The sequence below is a fragment of the Hemiscyllium ocellatum genome, chromosome 7 (assembly GCF_020745735.1).
Source record: "Hemiscyllium ocellatum isolate sHemOce1 chromosome 7, sHemOce1.pat.X.cur, whole genome shotgun sequence".
Lineage (NCBI taxonomy): Eukaryota > Metazoa > Chordata > Chondrichthyes > Orectolobiformes > Hemiscylliidae > Hemiscyllium > Hemiscyllium ocellatum.
In genome coordinates, this window is record NC_083407.1 from 112,604,870 (window position 1) to 112,629,123 (window position 24,254).

Sequence of the window (24,254 nt, forward strand, 5' to 3'; positions counted from 1 at the left end):
TGAATAGGAAGAGTTTAGAGGGATATAGGCCAAATGCTGGTAAATTGAACTAGATCAGTTTAGGTTCCATAAGGTCTAGGTCTAGTTGGCATGGATGATTTGGACCGAAAGTCTGTTTCCATGCTGTATAATATTATGATTCTATGACTTTGTGACTCTCCAATGTGGGAATTTGCAGCAAACTGCAAATGCTGAAAATCTGAAATAAAAACAGAAAGTGTTGGAAAATTCTAGCAGGTCTGACGGTTCTGCAGAGACAGAACTGAGGTAACAGTTAGAAACTGAGGAAAGTTAGAAAAGTAATAGGTTTGAACAACAGGTGGGTGGAACAAGTGAAGAGGAAGGTCTTTGATCATGTGAAATACAGGAGAGGTTAAAGAACTAGTCTCCCAGAGTCAAAAGAAGGAATGATGGAGGAAAAAACAGAAGACGTGTCCAGAGCATGTGGGTCGCTGACTCTGAGCAAAACCAAAGAGAAAACTAAAACAACAAAGAAAAGGAAACAGAATAGGCATGTAGATTTTGGTGTAAAATTGTTGAACTCAATGTTCAGTCCTAAAGGGTGCAACGCTTCTAATCAAAAGATGTATTGTTCCTGAAGCTTACATTGATACTCACTGGAGCACTGCAGTCAGCCAAGAAAAGTCAGTGTCACTGAGAGAAGGAGAATTTAATGACAGGTTAACTGAAGCTTGGCATCATGCTTGCTGACTGAATGGAAGTATTTTCCAAAATGGTCACCCAGTCTGTGTTTAGTTTCGCCAGTGCACAGGAGACCACGTTGTAAATAATGACTACAACAGTGTGGAGGGAAGTATAAAGAAATTGTTCCTTCCTCTGATTGGAATGTTAGGGGTCTCAGAGAGTGAGGAGAGGAGATGCAAGGACTGGTCTTATACCTCCTGGAACTGCACAGGAAGGGAACAGGGTGCTGAGGGGGATGGCAGATTGGATCAGGGAGGGAACAGTCCTTTCAAAATGTTGACATGGGAGGGGAGGGGAAGATGTGGTTAATAGTGGCATTACACTTGAGATGATAGGAATGGTGGAAAAGGAACCATTGAATTATGAGACTTATGGTGTGGAATATGAGAAAAAGAAAAGTCCTAATGTGACTGTAGGAGAGAGGGGAAGGAGTGAGAACAAAAGTGTGTAAAATGTGCTTGACGTTATCAGGGACCCTATCAGCCACAGGGGTGTAGAATCGTCATCCAAGGACAAAAGAAGACACGCTTTCTTGTGGAATCTTAGACCTTCAGACCAGACGGATGATGCCACTGAGGGGGAACGTGGATGGGAATAGGAAGAGGCTAAGGCTAATCCCACGGGGTTTTCAAGAGATAATAGCATTGGTGTCTGTCTCTAATCACAGTGGCTCAGTGATAAGCACTGCTGCCTCACAGCGCCAGGGACCCGGGTTCGATTCCAGCCTCAGGCAACTGTCTGTGTGGAGTCTGCACATTCTCCCCGTGTCTACTTGGGTTTCCTCTGAGTGCTCCAGTTTCCTCCAACATTCCCAGAGATGTCTAGGTTGGGTGAGTTGGCCATGCTAAATTGCCCATAGTGTTCAAGGATGTGTAGCTCAAATGCACTAGTCAAGGGAAACATAGAGTAATGAGGTAAGGGAATGGGTCTGGGTGAGTTACTCTTCAGAGGGCCGGTGTGGACTTGTTGGGCCAGTTTCCACACTGTCGGGATTCTATGATAATCACCTCAGAGAAGGTGATGGTGAGTTACCTTCCTAAACTGCTGCAGTCCATGGTTACTCAGAATGCCATAAAGAAGGGTATTCCCGAATTTTAACTCAGTGACAATGAAGTGCCGACAGCATGGTTACCAATTGGGATGGCATGTGGCATGGAGGAGAACATGCAGATGGTAGTGAACCCATGTCTTTCTAGATGATGGATGCTGCTGGATTGGAAAGTGCAGTGAAAGGAGCCTGTGTGAGTTGCTATAGTGCATCTTGTAGATGGAATACCTGACTGTGTGTCGGTGGCGAAGGCAGTGATTATGGGCAGTGATGGATATGGTGCCAGTCAAGTGGATCATTTTATCCGAGGTGGTGTTGTTGGAGCTACACCAATCTGCATGGATAGGTATTAAATAGCGGTCCTAGCCAGTGCTGCTTACAAACAATCAAACCTATCTGAGGATGGGAAGCCTGGTAAGGGATGTCCAATTGCTCTGCACAGTGGAGGAAAGCCATTGAAGAAAAACATCAACCATCTCAAAGAGAAGAGAATATGACAGGGGAAAATGTGTTCATGGGTTGCAGTCACAGAGGATAACATCTACGCTATTGGTAAAAGCTGTTTATAAGTGTACTTGTTTGGAAACTTGACAGACTGGAAAGGTTTAAGCATGGAGATTGGAGACACCAGCGCCATCAAGGGCTGAGAAAAGGAAAAGGATGGGACAGGAAGTTTTGGTTGATAGATGGTCAAATATGATTTTTTTTTAAAAGAGCATCAATCTAATTTCTTTCCATTTCCACTGACCCCCTTCGCACTCACTCTCTTTCGTTATTGACTGCCCCTCACTGATACACTCATCTAACGGGTCTCTCAGTGAACATTTCAGCACAGTGCACGACCGGCCACATCTGGATCTGAGTCTTTCAAGAGGATCAAGCCCAGGAGGCGGTGAAGCCACAGACAGGAACCACAACGACAAGCCCAAAAGCTGACATTGTTAGAAAGGAAGTAGCAGTGTACCTGTGTGGCTGAGCAGGAGGCAGCTCTGGGCTTCCTGTTTACAGTGTTTCTTCATCGTTAGTTCAGTTTTTGTTATGAGTCAGGGTATTGGGATAGAGATCACTCTACTTCCATATCAGGCTGTCCATTCAATAACTGGCCTGCATGCCGAACAATTACTGACTTAAAAGTGAGCTCTGAATTTCCTGACTCACCTATTGCACAAAACCAAAAACACTCCGACCGCGTGGCTCAATATAAAAGCCTTGTCAAGTAAATACCGGGATAGTAACAAATCCCCGAAAGACTAGTGAGTCTCGGAAAAAATTTCAAATTGAAATTGATACCATTTGATTAGTTGAGAGTATTGAAGGATATGGAATAAAGTGGGTACACAGAATGAACATACAGATCAGCTTTAATGTGACTGAAAGGTGGGTAAAATCTCAAAGGATTCTATCTCAATATTTCTATCTGTGCCAACTTTTAGTCTAAGCCATAATAGTACTAGATTTCCTTCAATCCGACTCAGCATCATCTTGCTAGGCTGTAGGTCACTGCTCAGTGGAAACTCAACAGATTTAAGCGTGAGGTAAAGACGTAGACAAGTTTGGTGCTAATACCTTCTATGGCGTAATATCTTCAAATATTGCATGAGGTATTATGGGCAGCACGGTGGCACAGTGGTTAGCACTGCTGCCTCACAGCACCAGAGACCTGGGTTCAATTCCCGACTCAGGCGACTGACCATGTGGAGTTTGCACATTCTCCCCGTGTCTGCGTGGGTTTCCTCCGGGTGCTCCGGTTTCCTCCCACAGTCCAAAGATGTGCAGGTCAGGTGAATTGGCCATGCTTAAATTGCCCGTAGTGTTAGGTAAAAGGGGTAAATGTAGGGGAATGGGTGGGTTGCGCTTTGGCGGGTCAGTGTGGGCTCGTTGGGCCGAAGGGCCTGTTTCCACACAGTAAGTAATCTAATCTATTACAGGGCATTGGTGTCAGGGAAAATTCAATGCACTAAAGCTCTCTGCACTTTTAAGACCACATGGATAGAGTTCAAAGGATTCTGGTTATTGTAGACAATTTAGCACTAACGTGACCAATACTGGGAGGTTGAACCAGGCAGAAAACAAGCCAACTATATGCCAGGACCATCAGTGACTGGATAGATTGGGTCAAAAGCAACTTCTGTACGTCTGCCTTGTTCAAAGTGTCCAATTATTAAACCTAGCGTTAAGACAGACTAACCCATTCTCAGTATCCCTAATCCATGGATGAAAGATTCTCAAGGGTCTGAAGGACTGTAGAATTGAGGTTAAAATCCTGAAGCCATCGCATTTTTGGTCCACACTCCAAAATCCAAAATAATAAATGACTCCATCCTTCCCTGGCAACTGTCTGAGATTAAATAAATCTATCCACAAACTTGATGTCGTATTAAGTACCATGGTATGCTTCTGACTGGATATTTGTGCTGTCACTAAGACCACCATTTTCCACCTCTGTAACATTGCCTGATTCCCCTTGCCTCAGCTCATATGCTGCTGAAACCCTCATTAACACTAAACCGTTCCAACAACCTCTTGCTGACCTCAATCCCTGAAAACCTGAGGTTATCCTAAATGTTATTGCCTGTTCATTAGCATGTAACAATTCCCAGTTGGCCCTGTGCTCACAGACACCCATTGGCTCCAAATCAAACAAAGTCTCAATTTCTAATTTCCATGTTTGCTTTTAATTGTGGTTCTGACCCTCACTATCTCTACTGCAACCACCCCATAACCCTCCGAGATATCTCCACTCTGCTAATTCTGGCCTTTCGTGGATCCTCAGTTGCTTTAATACTGGGGGTTGTGTCTTCTATTACCTCAGACCTAATCTCTTAAGTTCTCTCCCTACATCTTCCCACTTCTCTTTGGTTAATAATGCTCCTGAAAAGTGTCTTGTGAGGTTTCAGTATGTTAAGGGATCTATGGAAATGATTGTCGTTGATTAGATTAGATTACTTACACTGTGGAAACAGGCCCTTCGGCCCAACAAGTCCACACCAACCCGCCGAAGCGCAACCCACCCATTCCTCTACATTTACCCCTTTATCTAACACTACGGGCAATTTAGCATGACCAATCCATCTTTGGACTGTGGGAGGAAACCGGAGCACCCAGAGGAAACCCACGCAGACATGGGGAGAACATGCAAACTCCACACAGTCAGTCGCCTGAGTCTGGAATTGAACCCGGGTCTCTGGCGCTGTGAGGCTGCAGTGCTAACCACTGTGCCGCCGTGCCGTCCACCGTTGAGTTAGAAATGAACAGTTTTAGTGAGTCAAGAGCCATCCAGTTCAGTCATGAGGAGAATTTTGATTACTGATTGGTTGAGTAAGATGGACATAGTATGCAATGAGCATGGCCACGCAGAGATTAAAGGGATAGTGGAGACAGGAGGCAATGAACTAAAAGCATCTAACCAGACTTGGCAATCCTAAATTCACCTTTAGTATTTTGAGCAAGTTAGAAGGGCATACAACTGTGCCAGGGCAAGACACGATCACCCCCTCCCCCAGACCTACTGTCATCAGCTGCAGATTCCAAGTTTTCATGTGCGAGACCTTCATCCAAGAATACCAAGACATCAAAACTATCCATCATTCCCTTTTTAGTTAAAACAAACTTCCCAACTTGGGCCTGGATCTCACCATTGAATATCATCAGGAGTGGAGAGGAGCGGATTATTTTGAAATATCAGCAACTAAGATTTTAAAGAAAATTGAGTGAGGCTCTGTTTGGATTGGATCAGTGAGAACTCACATGAAAAGGAAAAGATTCAATATTTAGCACTATTAGAAAATAGGCATTAATAGATTTTACACAAAATGCAACCTATTGGGATTCGGCACTGCTGTTCAATGTCTTCCTGCTTGAGGGTTAAATCCTACAATGTCTACTTGCTGCTCAGTTTCCAGACAAAACAAAGGTGTAATGTATGTGTTACAAGACAGAAACTGGTCTTTCCAACCAAACAATCTGTCTTGGTGCTCACCCCTCAACGAAACAAATATCTCAACTCAATTTACCCTCCCTGTTACCAAAACTCTTCTCTCCCCTCCCTTTATTCACTTATCCAAAATAATCCTGAACATTGACATATATCCTGGCTCATCCACAAAGGGGATTTCACTGCTTTAACCTTTACTCTGTGGCTGTGTTGCAATCTGGTTCCTCTGCACCTAATTTAATTTGTCAGTTCACAATGAGCTTTACTGTGGCCTTTATCTTCCTTTATTCACTTGTGAGATGTGGAAGTTGCTGACTAGCCCGCATTTATTGCCTGGCCCCTGGTTGCCTTTGCGAAGTGGGTGGTGAGCTGCCTTCTTGAACCATTGCAATCGATGTGCTTTAGGTTGACTCACAATGCCATTATGAAGGGAATTCCAGGATTTTGACCCAGCAACAGTGAAGGAACAATGACATATTTCCAAGTCAGGATGCTGAGTGGCTTTGAGGGGAAATTGCAGGTGGTAGTGTTGCCAAGTATCTGCTGCCCTTGTCCATCTCGAGGGAAGTGGTCATGGGTTTGGAAGGTAAATTTCTGCAATGTATCTTGCAGATAGTATACACCGCTGCTACAGAGCATTGGTGATGGAAGGTGTAGATGTGGTGCCATTCTTAGACAGTACAAGCTTCTTGAATGTTGTTGGAGCTGCATCCATCTAGGGAAGTGGAGCAACTGCTTCGATTTCAGTATCTGAATTATAGAACTGCTAGTGCAGAAGAAGGCCATTCAGCCCCACACCAACCCTCCAAAGAGTATCCAACCCAGACTCAGAACCCTACCCTATAACCCTGCATTTTCCATGGCTAATTCATTAGTCCTACACATCTCTGGACACTATGGACAATTTAGCATGGCCAATCCACTAACACACACATCTTTCAACTGTGGAAGGAACTCCACAAAGACAGTCAAACCCGAGACAGCAATGCTAACTGCTGAGTCATCGTGCCATCCACCTAATCCATTTAACTTGAGAATATACAAATAGATAAGTCCTCTGGGCCAAAATAATCCTGAATACTGACATATATCCTGGGATTTATCCTAGGATTCTCTGGGAAGCCAGGGAGGAGATTGCTGAGCCATTGGCTTTGATCTTTATGTCACCATTGTCTACAGGAACAGTGCCATAAGACTGGAGGATAGAAAATGTTATCCCCTTGTTCAAGAAGGGGAGTAGAGACAACTCTTGGTAATTATAGACCTGTGAGCCTTACTTCAGCTGTGGACAAAGTGTTGAAAAAAGGTTATAAGAGATAGAATTTATAATCATCTAGAAAGGAATAAGTTGTTTAGGCATAGTCAAGACAGTTTTATGAAGGGTAGGTCGTGCCTCACAAACCTTTTTGAGTTCTTTGAGAAAGTGACCAAATAGGTAGATGAGGATAAAGTGGTTGATGTGGTGTATATGGATTTCAGTAAGGTGTTTGACAAGGTTCCCCACGGTAAGTTATTGCACAAAATATGGAGGCATGAGACTGAGGGTGATTGAGTGGTTTGGGTCAGAAATTGGCTAGCTGAAAGAAGACAGAGGGTGATGGTTGATGGAAAATGTTCATTCTGGAGTTCAGTTACTAGTGGTGCACTGCAAGGATCTGTTTTAGATCCACTGCTGTTTGTTGTTTTTATAAATGACCTAGGTAGAGCGTAGAAGGATGGGTTAGTAAATTTGTGGATGACACTAAGGTTGGTGAAATTGTGGATAGTGCAGAAGGATGTTGCAGGTTACAGAAGGACATAAATAAGCTGCAGAGCTGTGCTGAGAGGTGGCAAATGGAGTTTAATGCAGAAAAGTGTGAGGTGCTTCACTTTGGAAGGAGCAACAGAAATAAAGAGTACTGGGCTAATGATAAGATTCTTGGCAGTGTAGATGAGCAGAGAGATATCGGTATCCATGTACATAGATCCCTGAAAGTTACCACCCAGGTTGATAGGGTTGTTAAGAAAGCATATGGTGTGTTAGCTTTTATTGATAGAGGGACTGAGTTTCGGAGCCACGAGGTCATGACGCAGGTGTACAAAATTCTGGTGCGGCCGTACTTGGTGTATTGCGTACAGTTCTGGTCGCCACATTTTAGGAAGGATGTGGGAGATTTGGAAAGGGTTCAGAGGCGATTTACCTAGGATGTTGTCTGGTATGGAGGGAAGGCCTTATGAGAAAAGGCTGAGGGACATGAGGCTGTTTTCGTGACAGAGAAGTAAGTTGAGAGCTGACATAATTAAGACATATAAGATAATCAGGAGGTTAGATAAGGTAGACAATGAGAGCCTTTTTCCTCAGATGGTGATAGCTAGCATGAGGGGACATAGCTTTAAAATGAGGGGTGATAGATTTATGACAGATGTCAGAGGTAGTTTCCTTACTCAGAGAGTAGTAGGGGTGTGGAATGCCCTGTCTGCAACAGTAGTAGACTTGCCAACTTTCAGAGCTTATAAATGGTCAGTGGATAAACAGACGAATGAAAATGGAATAGTGTAGGAAAGATAGGCTTCAGATTGGTTCCATGGGTTGGCGCATCATTGAGGGCCAAAAGGCCTGTACTGCTGCAATGTTCTATGTTCTAAATTAGGAGCAGAAGAAGGACATTTGGCCCATTCAGCCTGCTCCATTTACACAGATATGAAGCTGGCATAAGCAGTCTGTCCCACACTATGCTATCGAGACCCGTCCAAACCAGACCCTTCAGGCATTCTACTTAGATCGCACCCACTCCTGAATTTTTGTATCCTCACCATGGAGACACCAAATAAAAAGATTTTTAAAGGGCCAATAAACGAAAATAAATATACTGGAAAGTTCCTCTCCACCATCCTCGGCTGATCAAATCTAACCCAGGAGAGTCACACAGACAAAATGTTAGCTGTACAGACCATTTACCTTTCCTTCTGCTCCAGATGTCAGATACAGGGACTCAACAGTCATGACAACAGGCACCAGTATAATGCAATGGTTCACTCCTGAATTGGAGTAGTTTGCTGCTACCCTGCACATTCAGTTTCTTCTCTCCCACTGGAAATTCTGACTCCTTATTATACCAGTACTAACCTGTGCTTGTTAGATCCCATAACGTGCTGCCATGTTGGTGGGAGATCTCTGTGGTGCATTTGTTTTTTTGCCTGTCGTAAGAAAAATATAAGAAATAGTAGCAAGATTAGGCCTTTCGGTCCCTTGAACCTGATCAGATTATGGACCTTTTATTGTCAAGACCCCATCATCCTCCTCCTGCCATAATTAGATATCCATCTTTGTCTGCCCTGAATATAATCAATGACCTTGTTTCCACTGCTCATTGGGAAGAGAATTCCAAAGGTCAGGCATTCTTCTAAAAAAAAATTTCTTCATGTCAACCTTAAGTGGGAGAGCCTTATTTTTAAACCATGTTACCTAGTTCCACCTTCCATCCATGTGAGAGCATGATGTGGAGTAGGATGGAATCCAAGAAGCACGGGTTAGTGCTTCACATCAATCATGTCAATCCCCATCAGCATCTTTAATGTTTCAATAAGGTCACTTCGCATTGTTCAAAACTCCAATAAACATAGATTCATAAGCTCAATCTTTCCTCATAAAACATCCCGGGAATCACCTTACTGAACCTTCTCTGAACTACCTCCAGTGCAAGTGTATCCCTACTTAAGTGAGAAGGCAAAAATTGTACACAATATTCTAGATGCAATCTCACCAAAGCCCTGTACAACTAGATCAAGACTTCCACTCATTTATGTAATTAAGGCCAATGTTCCACTTGCCTTCCTAATTTCTATCCCCATCTCATGATAACCTTTTGTGGTTCATGTTCAAGCACACCCAGATCCCTCTGCACCACAGCATTCCACAGCCTCTCTCCACTGAAATAATATACTGCTTCTCTTTTTTTCTTCAATGTCACAGTTACTGACATTGTATTCCATCAGCTAAATGTTGATCTACTCACATTACCTAATTATAAGTCCCGTTTCCTTCCATCTCAGCTCCTATTGTCCTCTCTCCTGTAATTTCATCTCTTCCTCCACAGATGCACAGCAATTCTCTTGAGCTTGCATCTCACATCATATCCTTACTCCTGAGATCCCAATCACTGACAAGATCATCTCTGAGCCTGTTCCTGCCCCTCTCACCTCCTCCCTGCCCTGTCCCAATCTAACCGCAACACTCTTCAGTTCCTTCCAGCCATTTAAAAATCCCAAATTTGACAGTCCAATTGTTTGTGAGGTTTCTGAAGTAGCAGTTCTGACACAAATCAGGACAAAGCAGTCCTTTTAAGGGCACACGAACCAAGGCATGATAGCTGGAGTGTTTTTGATCTGCAAAATGCAACTCATGACTCCTTTGTCAGCAATATCCGAGCACAGCACCTAAATCATCAAATAGGATTAGGCAGCAGCTGCAAGGGAACACCAGCCCAACAGGTCACACACCATTCTAACTTGGAAATGAGTCACTGTAATTTCATCATCACTGGGTCAATAGCCTGTAACTCTCTCCTCCTCAATCAGCGGGAGGTCCACATGGGCTACAATGGTTCAAGGCTGCAGCTCTCAAGAGCTGCTCTGGGATGGGCTATAATTGGCAGCCTTGCCAGTGGGGTCCAAATCATCAGATGCAGAAAGCTAGCTTACAATCATGAAACATCTTCACATTATTTCATAGAGCCAAACGTGGACATCTTCAACCTGCACTTTGTGAAAGCCAACCACAGTGGCGAGGCCAGCCTGGCGTGTGGATTTGGGCGCCGTCAGAGGGGTGAAGAATTCCAAGTTGTCCTGTACAAGGGCATATGGAGGAATAAAAACACCGAGGTTTGTACATCTTACTTCATCAATGGAACAATGAAAAGTTCAAAGAGGATGGGCCTGTTGCACTGCAAGGTTTCGCTGAGTCGGAATAACGTATCAATAACCATCAAGGGCCTCAACGCAACTGACACAGATAGGTACATCTGTGTAGTTTTAAACACACACCCGCCGCCATTTTATGAGAGCTCTGGGCAATGGACTATCATCTACATCAACCAGGCAACTAGCTGTCCTGTAGGTGAGTGCTCAGTGTAACCTGCTTCCTTTATATCTCAGCAAAACATTGGGAGACTCGTCTTCAAGTGTCCGCTTCAACTGTGCACACACTGATTCCCAGCCCCAATTTCCAATCCATCGTGAGCTCCCTAGCTTTGGAAAGGTTGCCTCTACAATCAGTGAGCCTTCAGAATGGAGGGGAAACAAGCTAGACAAGACCCTGTGGCGCAAACACTCAAAAGATGGCCTGAACCCTCTCCTTGGTTCACTCTTGAGCTGTGTGTGAAATTGCTCTAAAATACGCCCAGCCATTGCCACCCTTGATCTAAACATTACATAACTTGCTGAGGGCCTCTGTTGGCAGCTTACAATTACTACAGTCTTGCATCCTCACTGAACAGCAACACCGAAACCTAGAACCGTGCAGGAGACTCACCGCTACTCCTCGAACTCCTCACTCACTTAGTGGTCAGATTTTAACCCTGTGTGAGTGAAAGGGATTTAAGTGAGTTAAACTCGGAATGACATCCAATTCCACTTGGAGGTAAAAAAGCAGAAAATTAGCTCTCGCAGATTGAAGAGAAATATGGCCTAGGCTCAGTATTAGGAACACTGCATTTTTATTAAAAAAATTTATGAGTAGGACTGGGGATACAGAGATTAAAGTCAAGACGTGCAGATCCTGTAAAAGCCAGAATTATTTGCGACAGATCTCAGGAGAATACATTCAGGCTTATAAATCACGGGGCCACATGTCAGGTAAGATGGATTGCAAAGGAATGTTGAACAATGGATTTTTCTTGGAAGAATGAGGGTGGAATTTGAAGGGATTGCAGGAACAGAGAAGACCGGAGATGTACATACACAAGTCTTTGAAGTTGACTTGTTGCCCAAAAAGAGTTTGCGATCTTTGCCTTTGAAAACAGAGCCTTAAAGTACAAAAGTAATGACACTATGCTGAACATTTCTAAGGCTCTGGGTGACTCCAGAAGAACAGTTAATCCAGTTCTGGGGCACCACACTTCATGGTGAAGTTAAGGCCAAAGAGAGACCACAGGAAATAATGACACAAGTGGAACCATGGATTGGGACGTGAGCCATGTGGAGAGACTAGAGTGGCCCAGGATTGTTCTTGTTAGAATACTGAAGGAGATTTAATGGAAGTGCTCAAATTCATGAAAGGTTTTGATGGAATAAATAATGAGAACATAGGAATATATGAATGAAGAGCAGAATGTTGCAGCTGCACAGGACATTGGTTAGACATCTTATGGAACATTTTACGCAGTTCTGGTTTCCCTCTTATAGGAAGGATGTTGTGAAAGCTGAAAGGGTTCAGAAAAAATTCACAAGGATGTCGTCTGGATTGAAGGGTTTAAGCTATAGGGAGAGGCTGAATAGGCTGGAGCTGTTTTCCCTGGAGCATGGGAAGCTGAGGGGTGACCTTATTGAGGTTTATAAAATAATGAGAGGCATGGACAGGGTAAAAAGACAAGAGAACTAGAGGGCATGGGTTCATGGTGAGAGGGGAAAGATGTGAAAGGGACTAAGGGCGCAAAGGGTGGTGCATATATGGAATGAGCTGCCAGAGGAAGTGGTGGAGACTAGTACAATTACAGCATTTAAAAAACATCTGAAAAATGTGTTGCTGGAAAAGCGCAGCAGGTCAGGAATGAAGAAGGGCTTATGCCCAAAGCATCGATTCTCCTGCTCCTTGGATGCTGCCTGATCTGCTGCGCTTTTCCAGCAATACATTTTTCAGCTCTGATCTCCAGCATTTGCACTCCTCACTTTCTCCTAGTTTAAAAAACATCTGGACAGGTATGTGAATAGGAAGGGTTTAGAGGGATATGGGCCAAGTGCTGACAAATGAGATTAGATTAATTTAGAATATCTGGTTGGCATGGACAAGTTGGAATGAAGGGTCTGTTTCCATGCTGTTACATCTCTATGACCCTAAATAGGCCATTAAGCCCCTCCGCCATTCAATAAGATCATGACTGATCCAATTCCTCCATATTCCCACCAATCACACCCCAATAAATTCTCCTGCCCTTTGGCACCACCCTCTATCTATGTAAGACAGTGCCTCTGCAGCTTCCACTGTCCCTCCCCTGAGTATCCTTGGATGCATCTCTACCAGTCCTCATGCCTTATCGACTTTAAATACAGATAGACTATCTAATATTTCCTTTTAATCAATTGTAAACTCTTCTTGTAATTTAATTATCCCCGCTTTCTCCTTGCCCTACACAGCATCTTCTGTGACAGTGACCCATGTCTCACTCCCCAACTATTTCCATCTACCATAGATGTACAGATGTTTTATGGTAGGAAAGGAAGCCATTCAGCCCATCGTGCCTGCATCAGCTCTCTGGTCAGTTTAATGTAATGCTATTCTCTTGCCTTTTTCTTGCACATTGTTTATTTTAGATTAGATTCCCTACAGTGTGGAAACAGGCCCTTCGGCCCAACAAGTCCACACCGACCCGCCGAAGCGGGTAAATGGGCATCCAAAGTCTCATTAAACCTGGCACCACCACACTCTCAGGCAGCAAATTTTATCCACTTAGTTAAAACGGTTTTCTCTCAACTCGCATTTAATTCTTTTGCAAAACTGTGCCCTCTGGTTCTCAATCCATTTATAAGTGAGAACAAGTCATCTTATCTACTCTGTCTAGGCCCATCATGATTTTGAAACCTTCCATCAAATCTCCTTTTAGCTTTCTCCCCTCCAAGAAAAACATTACAACTTGTCAAATCTTTCCTCATAAACATGTGTCTCATCCCTGGAACCATTCGCCTCAACCTCTTCTGAGCTTTCTCCAAGGTACTTACAACCTTCCTCTCATGTGGTGCCCAGAACTGCAAACAATACTCCAGCTGAGATCTTACCGGTGTCATATATACGTTCCTACCTGTCCTTATACTCTATGCCTTATGCTCGAGGGATTTAGGAGCCCGAGTTCATGATTTTCTTAAGGTTATCAAGCAGGTTCAGTTGGTAGTTAGGAAGGCAAACACAATGTTAGCATTCATTTTGAGAGGACTAGAATGCAAGAGCAGGGATGTCCTGCTAAGGCTGTATAAGGCTCTGGTCAGACTGCATTGGAATATTGTGAGCAGTTTATGCCCTGTATCTAAGGAAGGATGTGCTGGCCTGGGAGTGATCCAGAGGAGGTTCACAAGAATGAATGGCTTGTCATATGAGGAGCTGTTGAGGACTTTGATTCTGTATTGGATGGAGGTTAGAAGGATGAAGGGGATTGAATCTTCCACAATGCTTAGGAGGTCTGGGTAGCTTGGATGTGGCAAAGATGTTTCCATTAGTAGGATCCAAGGACACAGACCCTTTTCATCTGGGATGAGGAGAAATATTTTCAGCCAGAGGGTGGTTAGTCTGTGAACCTCATTGCCACAGAAGTCTGTGGAGGCCAAGTCACTGAATATATTTAAGACAGAGATAGATAGGTTCTTGATTAGTAAGGGGGGGGTCAAAGGTTATGGGCAGAGGCAGGAGAATGGGGTTGGGAAACAAAATCAGTCATGATCGAATGGTAGAGCTGACTCCATCAACCGAATGGCCTAATCCTGCTCCAATATCCCATGATCTCTAAATAAATTGTTTCTGTTAGCAATATTTTGAGAAGAGTTTTAGCTCAGGTTGGTGACATGTATGTGAGTTAGCTCGCTGAGCTTGGAGGTTTGTTTACAGATGTTTTATCACCATACTAGATAACATCATCAGTGAGAGTCCCCGGTGAAGCGCTGGTGGTATGTCCTGCTTCTCTATTTATAGGTCTTGGTTTCTGAAGGTGGGCGACATCAATTTTGTTTTTTTTAAGGGAAGGTAGATAGGATCTAAATTGTTTCTGTCCTTGAACCCTCTAAGATATTCTGCTTCTGAGTATTGCAATGCTCTCCTTATCCAAAGACACCATCCCTCCTAATTTCCTTTCCTAGCCTTTCTTAATAACGTGTAACCAGGAATATTTAACATCTGCTCCTATTCTTCCTTGAGCCACATCCCTGTTACCACCACACATCATAATCCCACAACATAATCTGTGCCTATCATTCCCCAACCGGATTCACACACATGCAGTTTAACCCTGATATAGCCTGCATTATTTTCAACTGTATTCTAACTCTATCCATTAATTTCCTATTCTTTATTTAGGATAGATGTTCGGCACAACATCGTGGGCCGAAGGGCCTGTTCTGTGCTGTATTGTTCTATGTTCTATTTTAGTGGTGTTCACCTCTCCCAGCATTTTATGCATCATGATAGCACTTTCTAATATCCTTATTGGTTCTCACAACTGATCTGAGCTAGTTTAAAACCTCCCCAGCAGTTCTAGCAAATGCACTGTAAGGAACTCAGTCCTGACTTTGTTCAGATGCAAACTTTCCAGATTTTGCAGGTGCTATTTCCTCACCATCTAGTCCCAGTGTCAAGGGAATCTAAATCTCTCTTTCCTGCATCATCTTCCCAGCATCAATCTGCTTTATTTTCCTATTTCTGTACTCACTGGCATGTGGCTTTGGGGGTAATCTGGGGATTATTACTTTCAATGACTTGAGTGCTAATTTCGTACCCAGCTCTGTAAATTCCAACAGCAGGACCACATTCCCCTTCCTACGGGTGTCATTAGTGTCAAAGTGAACCATGACCTCACTCTGTTTGTCCTTCCCCAGGAGAATGTCCTGCAGTAGTTTTGTGACACCCTTGACCCTTGCACCAGGGAAGCAAAAATCTATCATGGAGTCACTGCAAGTCACACCTATCTGTGCTCACAACTAAAGAATTCCCTAAAACTGCTGCCTTTCCTTTCTTCTCCCTACCCTCCTTCATTCTGCCTCCAGCTTTCCGTCCTTTCACACAGAAACTGTACAAATCCAATTCCAAATCCTTATGGTAAGAGCAGGTACTCTGTCCCACCACCTGCCCTATCCCACAGGCACTGTAACCCATCTACATTTCAAACATTTATCCAATGCATCCAAGAAGCAGTGTCCCACTCAGCTCCCCACGCTTTCTCAGGGACACTGTTGCCAATCTGACTCCACACCTTTCCGCAGACATACTGTATCTTTTCAACGTACTACTCTTTTGCAAAGCCTGTGCATTTAATCACTATTCCCACTGGGAATCCTGGAGTCTGTGGATTACACTGGGATGCTTTCTATTTCAGATGAGGGAGCCAGCAATGGATTTTTGCCGACTATAATTCTTATCGTCCTTGCCGCACTGCTGTTCCTGTACAGTGCATCCTTGACAGTGTTGTACTTCAAACACAAGGTATGTATTTGAAGAATTTATCCTGCACTGTCTTCTGATAACTCCCTGTCACACACAACCAACAATAAAGCCCCCCAGTACGTCCCACACATTTCCATTTAGAGTTAGCTAAAAATTGTAAGCTTGTGAGTTTATATTCAGTTGTGCGGTTATCTCGGGCAAAGGCATTGGAAACTGATTTCTACTGTTGCCCCCAGGACTCTCTCATAGTCTCCTGGTTTTAATCTTTCCGTGACTTATATACCTTCTAACTCATTCATTTTTCCATTACATAGTCCTTTAATATTTGTTGGTATTAAATGATCCCCCAACACCCACCCTGACAGTCTGACAGATTTATTCACTATTGCTGGCGAAAGTCTACACAATGCGGTGACTTGGAGTCACTGATACCAACTGATGTTACTACAGGACAAGAATGATGTCCATCATATTTTGTTTAAATTTAGTGTGATGGTCCATCACTGACTCATAAACACAGCAGGCTGCAAAATTTGTTTTACCAAGAAAACAGGAGTCTATTACACAAAAGAAATAAAGATAGAATAAAAAATACCATGCTATCTATATATAACGCAGTATGAAAGAAAGGTTTGGAGGCCAAGCACTCAGGTGGGACTAGTTTGGTTTGGGAACATGGTCTGTGTGGACTGGTTGGACCAAAAGATCAGTTTCCATGCTGTATGACTCAAAAAAATGGTAAAACAAAATCTCATCTAATCCCCCTCATCATCATTTTATAATTAAACAAAATCCAGAGAAATTTTCCTTCTCTGTTCAATCTATAGGTTTAATTTAACTGCTTCTTCACAGTTCCCCTCCTATGAGCCGTGAAGACACACAGAATTAAGAGTTTTGACTTTCTCAGCTTTGAATAACCATTTCATGTTTCTAGTCTGACTTCAGTGAGACTACACACGCTCACTGAGGTAACGTATTCCCTAACAGCACGGAACAATCTCCTTTTTCTAGGAGGGATTATAGTTTCGCTGACCCCATGCAATTCTCCTTCAAACTGAACCCAAAAGCTATTGAATGAAAAAAACACTTGCTCATCCTCGATACTACAACTGCTAATGGTTTAATGCTTTCTATCTCATGTTGTAGAACCCCACAAAATAAACTTCCATTTACACTCCAGGGGTCCTTGCATTCTATGGTACATGCGGATTTAGAAAATCATGGTTCCAGAAAAACTGACCTGATTAATTTTAAACCCCTTCTCAAAAAGAGGTCAACATGAATACAGCACTAGTTTGAAATCCAAACTCTAACAAAAATAAGATGTACCTATAAAAAAACACATCTTTCATCACACTTTTCTTTTGTAACCTAAAGCCATCAAGGGAACAGCCTTCCTCATTGTACACTTGTACTTACTGATTGGGCTGTTATGCTTTTGTTTCTTACATAACGTTACCATTGTTATCAGCCAGCTGCCCTACCTAGTCTCAATAACAATTGATACAATAAACCAAACTTGTACTTTGTCTTGATTGTATCTTTCTTCTTACTTCTCAGATGAAGGACGATACTATTTACATAAATGTCCGGAAGTAGCAGCATTGTGGAGTGATCTGATGTTATTCATTTCTTCATCTACAGTTTATGTGATCATCCTATAGCCACGTCCCCTTCCCACTTACTATCTGAGATATCCTACTTCAATGATCACTAAATCTCTTGACTTATTGATCTTATAAAGTATTTGATAGTGTGATTGCCATTTCAGTCACATTCAATTCACACATTCAACCAATGTCAAGACATGTCAATGACTGATTCACCACAGTCCCTCAGTGTGGACAGGAGTACCTGGCTCTGTGATGTGTCTTGACTATTGAACGCCTATTCTATGCTCACTGACTCCCAGTTGCCACATGTGACTCTGGGCAGCTCTACGCTATTGCATAATGACTGGTCAAAACCAGATAGGAAGCAACTCAAACAGGTAATCTTCAAAATGTTGCCTGAACTGTATGCTCTTGTCACTGCTGTGCGTGATATTCTTATTCAATAAAGGTCAGGGTTGAGTGATGACCTGGATTGGAGAAAGATCATCACCAGCTGCATCTACTTTATTTGACGCATACCGGGATGATGTATCTTCCTCAGAGATAAGAATAGATGACTCACCTCAGGCAAATAGTGCAACAAGAAAATACCTAAGAAACATTGAGGACAGATGATGACTCTATCAAAACACAAGCCTAAATGAAGGAAAGAACATCAAACGTACTCACACCTACTGTCTATCATGCCCAATGCCAAAAGCTTATAGGGACTGAGGACAGTAACATTGCTGATAATCCACTGAGAACCATTTGTCAACTATGAGATATTGTAGAGGACAGTCTGTTCCAAACACCAGTAAGGCAGCACCATCAGTACAACGACTGCAAACAATTTGAAGAGGAGAGGGAATGGGTTTGAGTAATATTGGCTTTCCAGTGTTTCCCTGTAGTGGGGAAATGTAGTATGTCAATATGACACTGAGAAGCTGAAAGCAAGATCATTGGATGTAGACCCAGTGTTGTTGCTGAGTGTCTGCCACATTGGATATTATTTGCAACTCAACACATTTCTATAAACAATTATTTGTTATTGAGCTTCCTGCTCACTGAGTAGATATTACAATGTAATAAAATGGCCTATCTGATCAAATCCTATTGTAATCTGAGGTAATCTTCTTTACTGTCCACTACACTTCCAATTTTGGTGTTATCTGCAAACTTACTAACTATACCTTCTATGCTCACATCTAAATCATTTATATAAATGACGAAAAGTAGTGGACCCAGCACTGATCCTTGTGGCACTCTACTGGTCACAGGCCTCCAGTCTGAAAAACAACCCTCCACCACCACCCTCTGTCTTCTACCTTTGAGCCAGTTCTATATCCAAATGGCTAGTTCTCCCTGTATTCCATGAGATCTAACCTTGCTTAGCAGTCTCCCATGGGTACCTTGTCAAATGCCTTACTGAAGTCCATATAGATCACGTCCACCACTCTGCACTCATCAATCCTCTTTGTTACTTCTTCAAAAAACTCAATTAAGTTCATGAGACATGATTTCCCCCACACATAGCCATGTTGACTATCCTTGATCAATCCTTGCCTTTCCAAATACATGGACATCCTGTCCCTCAGCGTTGAAAATGTGTTGCTGGTTAAAGCGCAGCAGATCAGGCAGCATTCCAAGGAACAGGAAATTCGACGTTTCGGGCATAAGCCCTTCATCAGGATTACCTACAACAACTTGCCCACCACTGACGTCAGGCTCACTGGTCTACAGTTCCCTGGCTTGTCCTTACCACCTTTCTTAAACAGTGGCATCATGTTAGCCAACCTCCAGTCTTCTGGCACCTTACCTGTAACTATCGATGAATCAAATATCTCAGTAAGAGGCCCAGCAATCACTTCCCTAGCTTCCCACAGAGTTCTAGGATACACCTGAGCAGGTCCTGGGGATTTATCCACTTTTATGCATTTCAAGACATCCAGCACTTCCACCTCTATAAAATTGACATTTTTCAAGATGTCACCATCTATTCCCCTCCATTCTATTTCTTCCATGTTCTTCTCCACAGTAAACACTGATGCAAAATATTCATTTAGATTAGATTACTTACAGTGTGGAAACAGGCCCTTCGGCCCAACAAGTCCACACCGACCCGCCGAAGCGCAACCCACACACTTACCCCTTACCTAACACTACAGGCAATTTAGCATGGCCAATTCACCTGACCCGCACATCTTTGGACTGTGGGAGGAAACTGGAGCACCCGGAGGAAACGCATGCAGACACAGGGAGAACGTGCAAACTCCACACAGTCAGTTGCCTGAGGCGGGAATTGAACCCAGGTCCCTGGCGCTGTGAGGCAGCAGTGCGAACCACTGTGCCACCGTGCCGCCCTGCAGCACAAGGATCAGAGCTGGGTCCACTCCTTTTTGTCATTTATATAAATGATTTAGATGTGAGCATAGAAGGTATAGTTAGTAAGTTTGCAGATAACACCAAAATTGGAAGTGTAGTGGACAGTGAAGAAGGTTACCTCAGATTACAACAGGATTTGATCAGATAGGCCAATGGGCTGAGGAGTGGCAGATGGAGTTTAATTTAGATAAATGTAAGGTGTTGCATTTTGGGAAAGCAAATCTTTGCAGGACTTATACACTTAATGGTAAGGTCCTGGGGAGTGTTGCTGAGCAAAGAGACCTTGGAGTGCAGGTTCATAGCTCTTTGAAAGTAGAGTCACAGGTAGATAGGACAGTGAAGAAGGCATTTGGTATGCTTTCCTTTATTGGTCAAAGTATTGAGTAGAGGAGTTGGGAGGTCATGTTGCAGCTGTACAGGACATTGGTTGGGCCACTGTTGGAATATTGTGTGCAATTCTGGTATCCTTCCTATTGGAAGGATGTTGTGAAACTTGAAAGGGTTCAGAAAAGATTTACAAGGATGTTGCCAGGGTTGGAGGATTTGAGCTTTATGGAGAGGCTGAGTAGTCTGGGTTATTCTCCCTGAAGCATCGGACTCTGAGGGCTGACCTGACAGAGATTTATAAAGTCATAAGGGGCATGATTAGGATAAATAGACAAGATCTTTCCCCTGGGGTGGGGGAGTCCAGAACTAGAGGGCAGAGGTTTAGGGTGAGAGAGGAAAGATATAAAAGGGACCTAAGGGGCAACATTTTCACACATGTATGGAGTGAGCTGCCAGAGGAAGTGGTGGAGGTTGATACAATAGCAATATTTAAAAGGCATCTGGATGGATATATGAATAGGAAGGGTTTGGAGGGATATGGGCCAGATGCTGGCAGGTGGGACTAGATTGGATTGGGATATCTGGTCGGCATGGGCGGGTTGGACTGAAGGTCTGTTTCCCTGCTGTACATCTTGATCACTCTATGACTCTATTTAAATAACATTCAGCTTCTATGTTCTTATCATAGCGTTTAACCTCACATTTTCCCACATTGTAACTTCAAAAGTGCTTCAATAGCTGTAAAATCAGGTGGTCGTGAAAGGTGCTACGCAACTGCAGCCTTGCTTTCATTCCTGACTGCTAAACTGGGTGTGAAGAGTAAGAAGCTGAGCCAATTGTTTGTTATACCCAATCACATCCTCTTAGATCCTCAGAGGAGATAGCAGAGCTAATTTACGGTCAACTGTTTGATGAACGCAACGAGGCAGAAACAGTAGCGTGTTTCAGTTACTCTAATTTTAACTGGGACACCATCTGTGTGAACACCATGGAGGCCACTGAATTTCCTAAGTTGCTTTCAGGAGCCAGTGTGTAGTCTGTCCACCAAATTCCAAGTTTCCTTTGAGGGAACAATCTGGGTAGATGGAAGCAGTTTCAATGGGAGGAAGTTTTGGAGCAATAGTGGTCATGATTGATTTGGATGTACATCTTATTGTGCATTTTCCATCTCTTCATTTGTTTAAAAAAAAATCCTTTCATCTTTCTATTCCTCTATCATTTAGTATCTCCCCCATCTCTTGCGGCTCCACACAAAGGCCGCCTTACTGATCTTTAAGGGGCCCAATCTCTCCTTAGTTACCCTTTTGACCATAATGTATTTGCAACAACCCTTTGGATTCTCCTTAATTCTGTTTGCCAAAGTTATCTGGTATCTCCTTTTTGCCCTCATGATTTCCCTCTTAAGTATACTCCTACTGCCTTTATACTCATCTAATGATTCACTCAATCTATCCTGTCTACACCTGACATATGCTTCCTTCTTTTTCTTACTAGATCCCAATTTCTCTCATCATCCAGCATTCCCTATACCTACCAGCCTTTCCTTTCACCCTGACAGGAATATACTCTCTCTGAACTCTCGATATCTCATTTCTGAAGGCTTCCCATTTTCCAGCCGTACCTTTATCTGCGAATATCTGCCCCCAATCAGCTTTTGAAAGTTCTTGCCTAATACCGTCAAAATACCCTTCCTCCCAATTTAGAACTTCAACTTTTAGATCTGGTCTATCCTTTTCCATCACTATTTTAAAACTAATAGAATTATGGTCACTGGCCCCAAAGTGCTCCCTCAGTGACACCTCAGTCACCTGCCCTGCCTTATTTCCCAAGAGTAGGTTGGGTTTTGCACCTTCTCTAGTAGGTGTTTGCTGAAAGTCTGCAGAAAGCTACAGAACAGAGGGATTTAAGATACCTCATTCATGAATCACTAAAAGCTTGTACCCAAGTTCAAATGGGAGAGCAAATGGAATTCAGGGCTTTATCTCAAAGGGAATAGAGTACCAAAACAAGGTGGTTTTGCTAAAACTGTATAAGGCTCTATTCAGAAGGCATTTGATAGGTTATCACATGTTCAGCTACTTAAGAGCCCAAATTATTAGAGGTGCAATCTAGCATGAACAAAGGATTGGCTAATTAATGGAAGACAGAGATAAGGGAGCATTTTCAGGATGGCAACCTGTAACTAGTGGAACACCACAGGGATCAGTGTTGGGGCCACAATTATTACAATACGTATTCATGACTTGGATGAGGGGAGTGAATGTACCACAATCAAGTTTAAATGGAGAAAGACTGCAGAATAGGGGGATCCAATAGTCTTTGTTCAGGTATGGAGGGACTGTCTTAGAGAAGTTGAGAACTTTGGGCCTTTACTTGTTGGAATATAGAAGAATGAGAGGCAAACTTATTGAAGCACACAAGATGCTTATGGGCTGAACATGTTGATGTGGAGAAGTTGTTTCCCTTGTAGAGTCCAGGATCAGAAAGAATAATCTCAAAATAAAGGATTGGACATTTTAAAAATTCATAAGGAGGAATTTCTTCTCTCTGAGGGTAGTGGAATTATTCACCACGGAAGGTTGTTGAGGCTGGGTCATTAAGTATATTAAAGGTTGAGGTAGACAGATCATTAATTCGTAAGTGAATTGAGGGTTATGGGGAAAAGCAAATGAGGTTTATCAGAGCAGCCATGATCCCATTGAGTGGCAAAGCAGAGTCGATGGACTGCATAGTCTTCTTCACTCCTATGCCTTATGGTCTTAAACACGGCAACTAAAATGTGTGGGAAAATCCCCCACAAACAGCAATGAGACAATGGTCAGAGCATCTAGTTTGGTCACCTTGATTGAAGGATAAATGTTGGTCAGGACACTGGAAATGCCATCCCTATTTTTCTTTGAAATAATGCTATCTTTTATCTCCAATTGGAAGGGTCGAAATGGCTTCAGTCTAATGTCTCATTCAAAAGGCAGCACTTCCAAAAGGTCAACACTCCCTCAGTACTGAATTGGAGTTTCTGATGTATAGTGAATGGGACTTGAACCCAAAGAGCTTGGGCCACAGAGGCAGAGTGCTCCAAACTGAACTCTGACTGACACAGCAATTGAAATCTCACATAGTAGCCGTGGGGTCTGACCTCAGCAAGACAATTCAATGGCACCCATAGACCTGCTCTCCAGAAGCCTTGACAAGCTAACATATCCAAGGGGCAGTAGGAGGTCTCCTGTCAGGGTCCTGGATGCGTTAGGAATGTTAAAATGCAGAACCTTCTCATACCTTGTCAGGGTGGAGAGCCCATTCTCAACAGCTTTCAGCCAATCAGAGACCAGGCTGCCCATGATTGGTCCAGATCCAGTCTTCATTGAAGGGAAGGGGAAAAGTGATCTCCAGCCCATACATCCCACCTCTTGAACACATGCTGCATTGCACACACTCCTGCCCCCTGCCCTTGACCCCTGAACCCTGACACCTGCCCCCTACTCCTTATGCTGGACCTATACTGGAAGTAATTGATGGGGACATTTAGAGGGAGAAAGTGAGGCCTGCAGGTGCTGGAGATTAGAGCTGAGGGTGTGGTGCTGGAAAAGCACAGCAGGTCAGGCAGCATCCGTGGGGCAGGAAAAATCAACGTTTTGGGCAAAAGCCCTTCTTCAGGAGCTTTAATCCGTATCTAACCCCATGCTATCCATGCCCTGGGAACGTTTGGTGTGAGTAGTTTAGAAGGAGCTTTACCTTATTTCTAAGCCTGTGCTGTAACAGTCCTGGGAGTGTTTAATGGGGAGAGTGTAGAAGGAGATTTACTCTCTATCTAAACCTGTGATATATCTATCCTGAGAGTGTTTGATGTGAACAGTGGGGAGGGAACTTATTGCTAATAACTTATTGTTGACTGTCTGGTAGGATTCAGTGAGATTCCTCAATTGAACT

General features: G+C 43.2%; 1 protein-coding gene across 1 annotated transcript; it reads left to right on the forward strand.

Moving 5' to 3' along the window:
• Positions 1 to 10,595: 10,595 nt before the first annotated feature.
• On the forward strand, positions 10,596 to 17,760 carry LOC132817669 (T-cell-specific surface glycoprotein CD28-like). Its single transcript, XM_060828168.1, has 3 exons — positions 10,596 to 10,782; positions 15,956 to 16,062; positions 17,584 to 17,760. Exons 1-3 carry the CDS (start codon positions 10,596 to 10,598, stop codon positions 17,620 to 17,622), a joined length of 333 nt encoding a protein of 110 aa, XP_060684151.1. The 3' UTR covers positions 17,623 to 17,760.
• The last annotated feature ends 6,494 nt before the right edge of the window (positions 17,761 to 24,254 follow it).

Coding starts and splice junctions, on each gene's coding strand:
- LOC132817669 (XM_060828168.1), top strand. CDS start 10,596: ATGGGCCTGTTGCACTGCAAGGTTTCGCTGAGTCGGAATAACGTATCA. Junction 10,783..15,955: donor GGCAACTAGCTGTCCTGTAG/GTGAGTGCTCAG, acceptor TTTCTATTTCAG/ATGAGGGAGCCAGCAATGGA. Junction 16,063..17,583: donor TGTTGTACTTCAAACACAAG/GTATGTATTTGA, acceptor CTTACTTCTCAG/ATGAAGGACGATACTATTTA.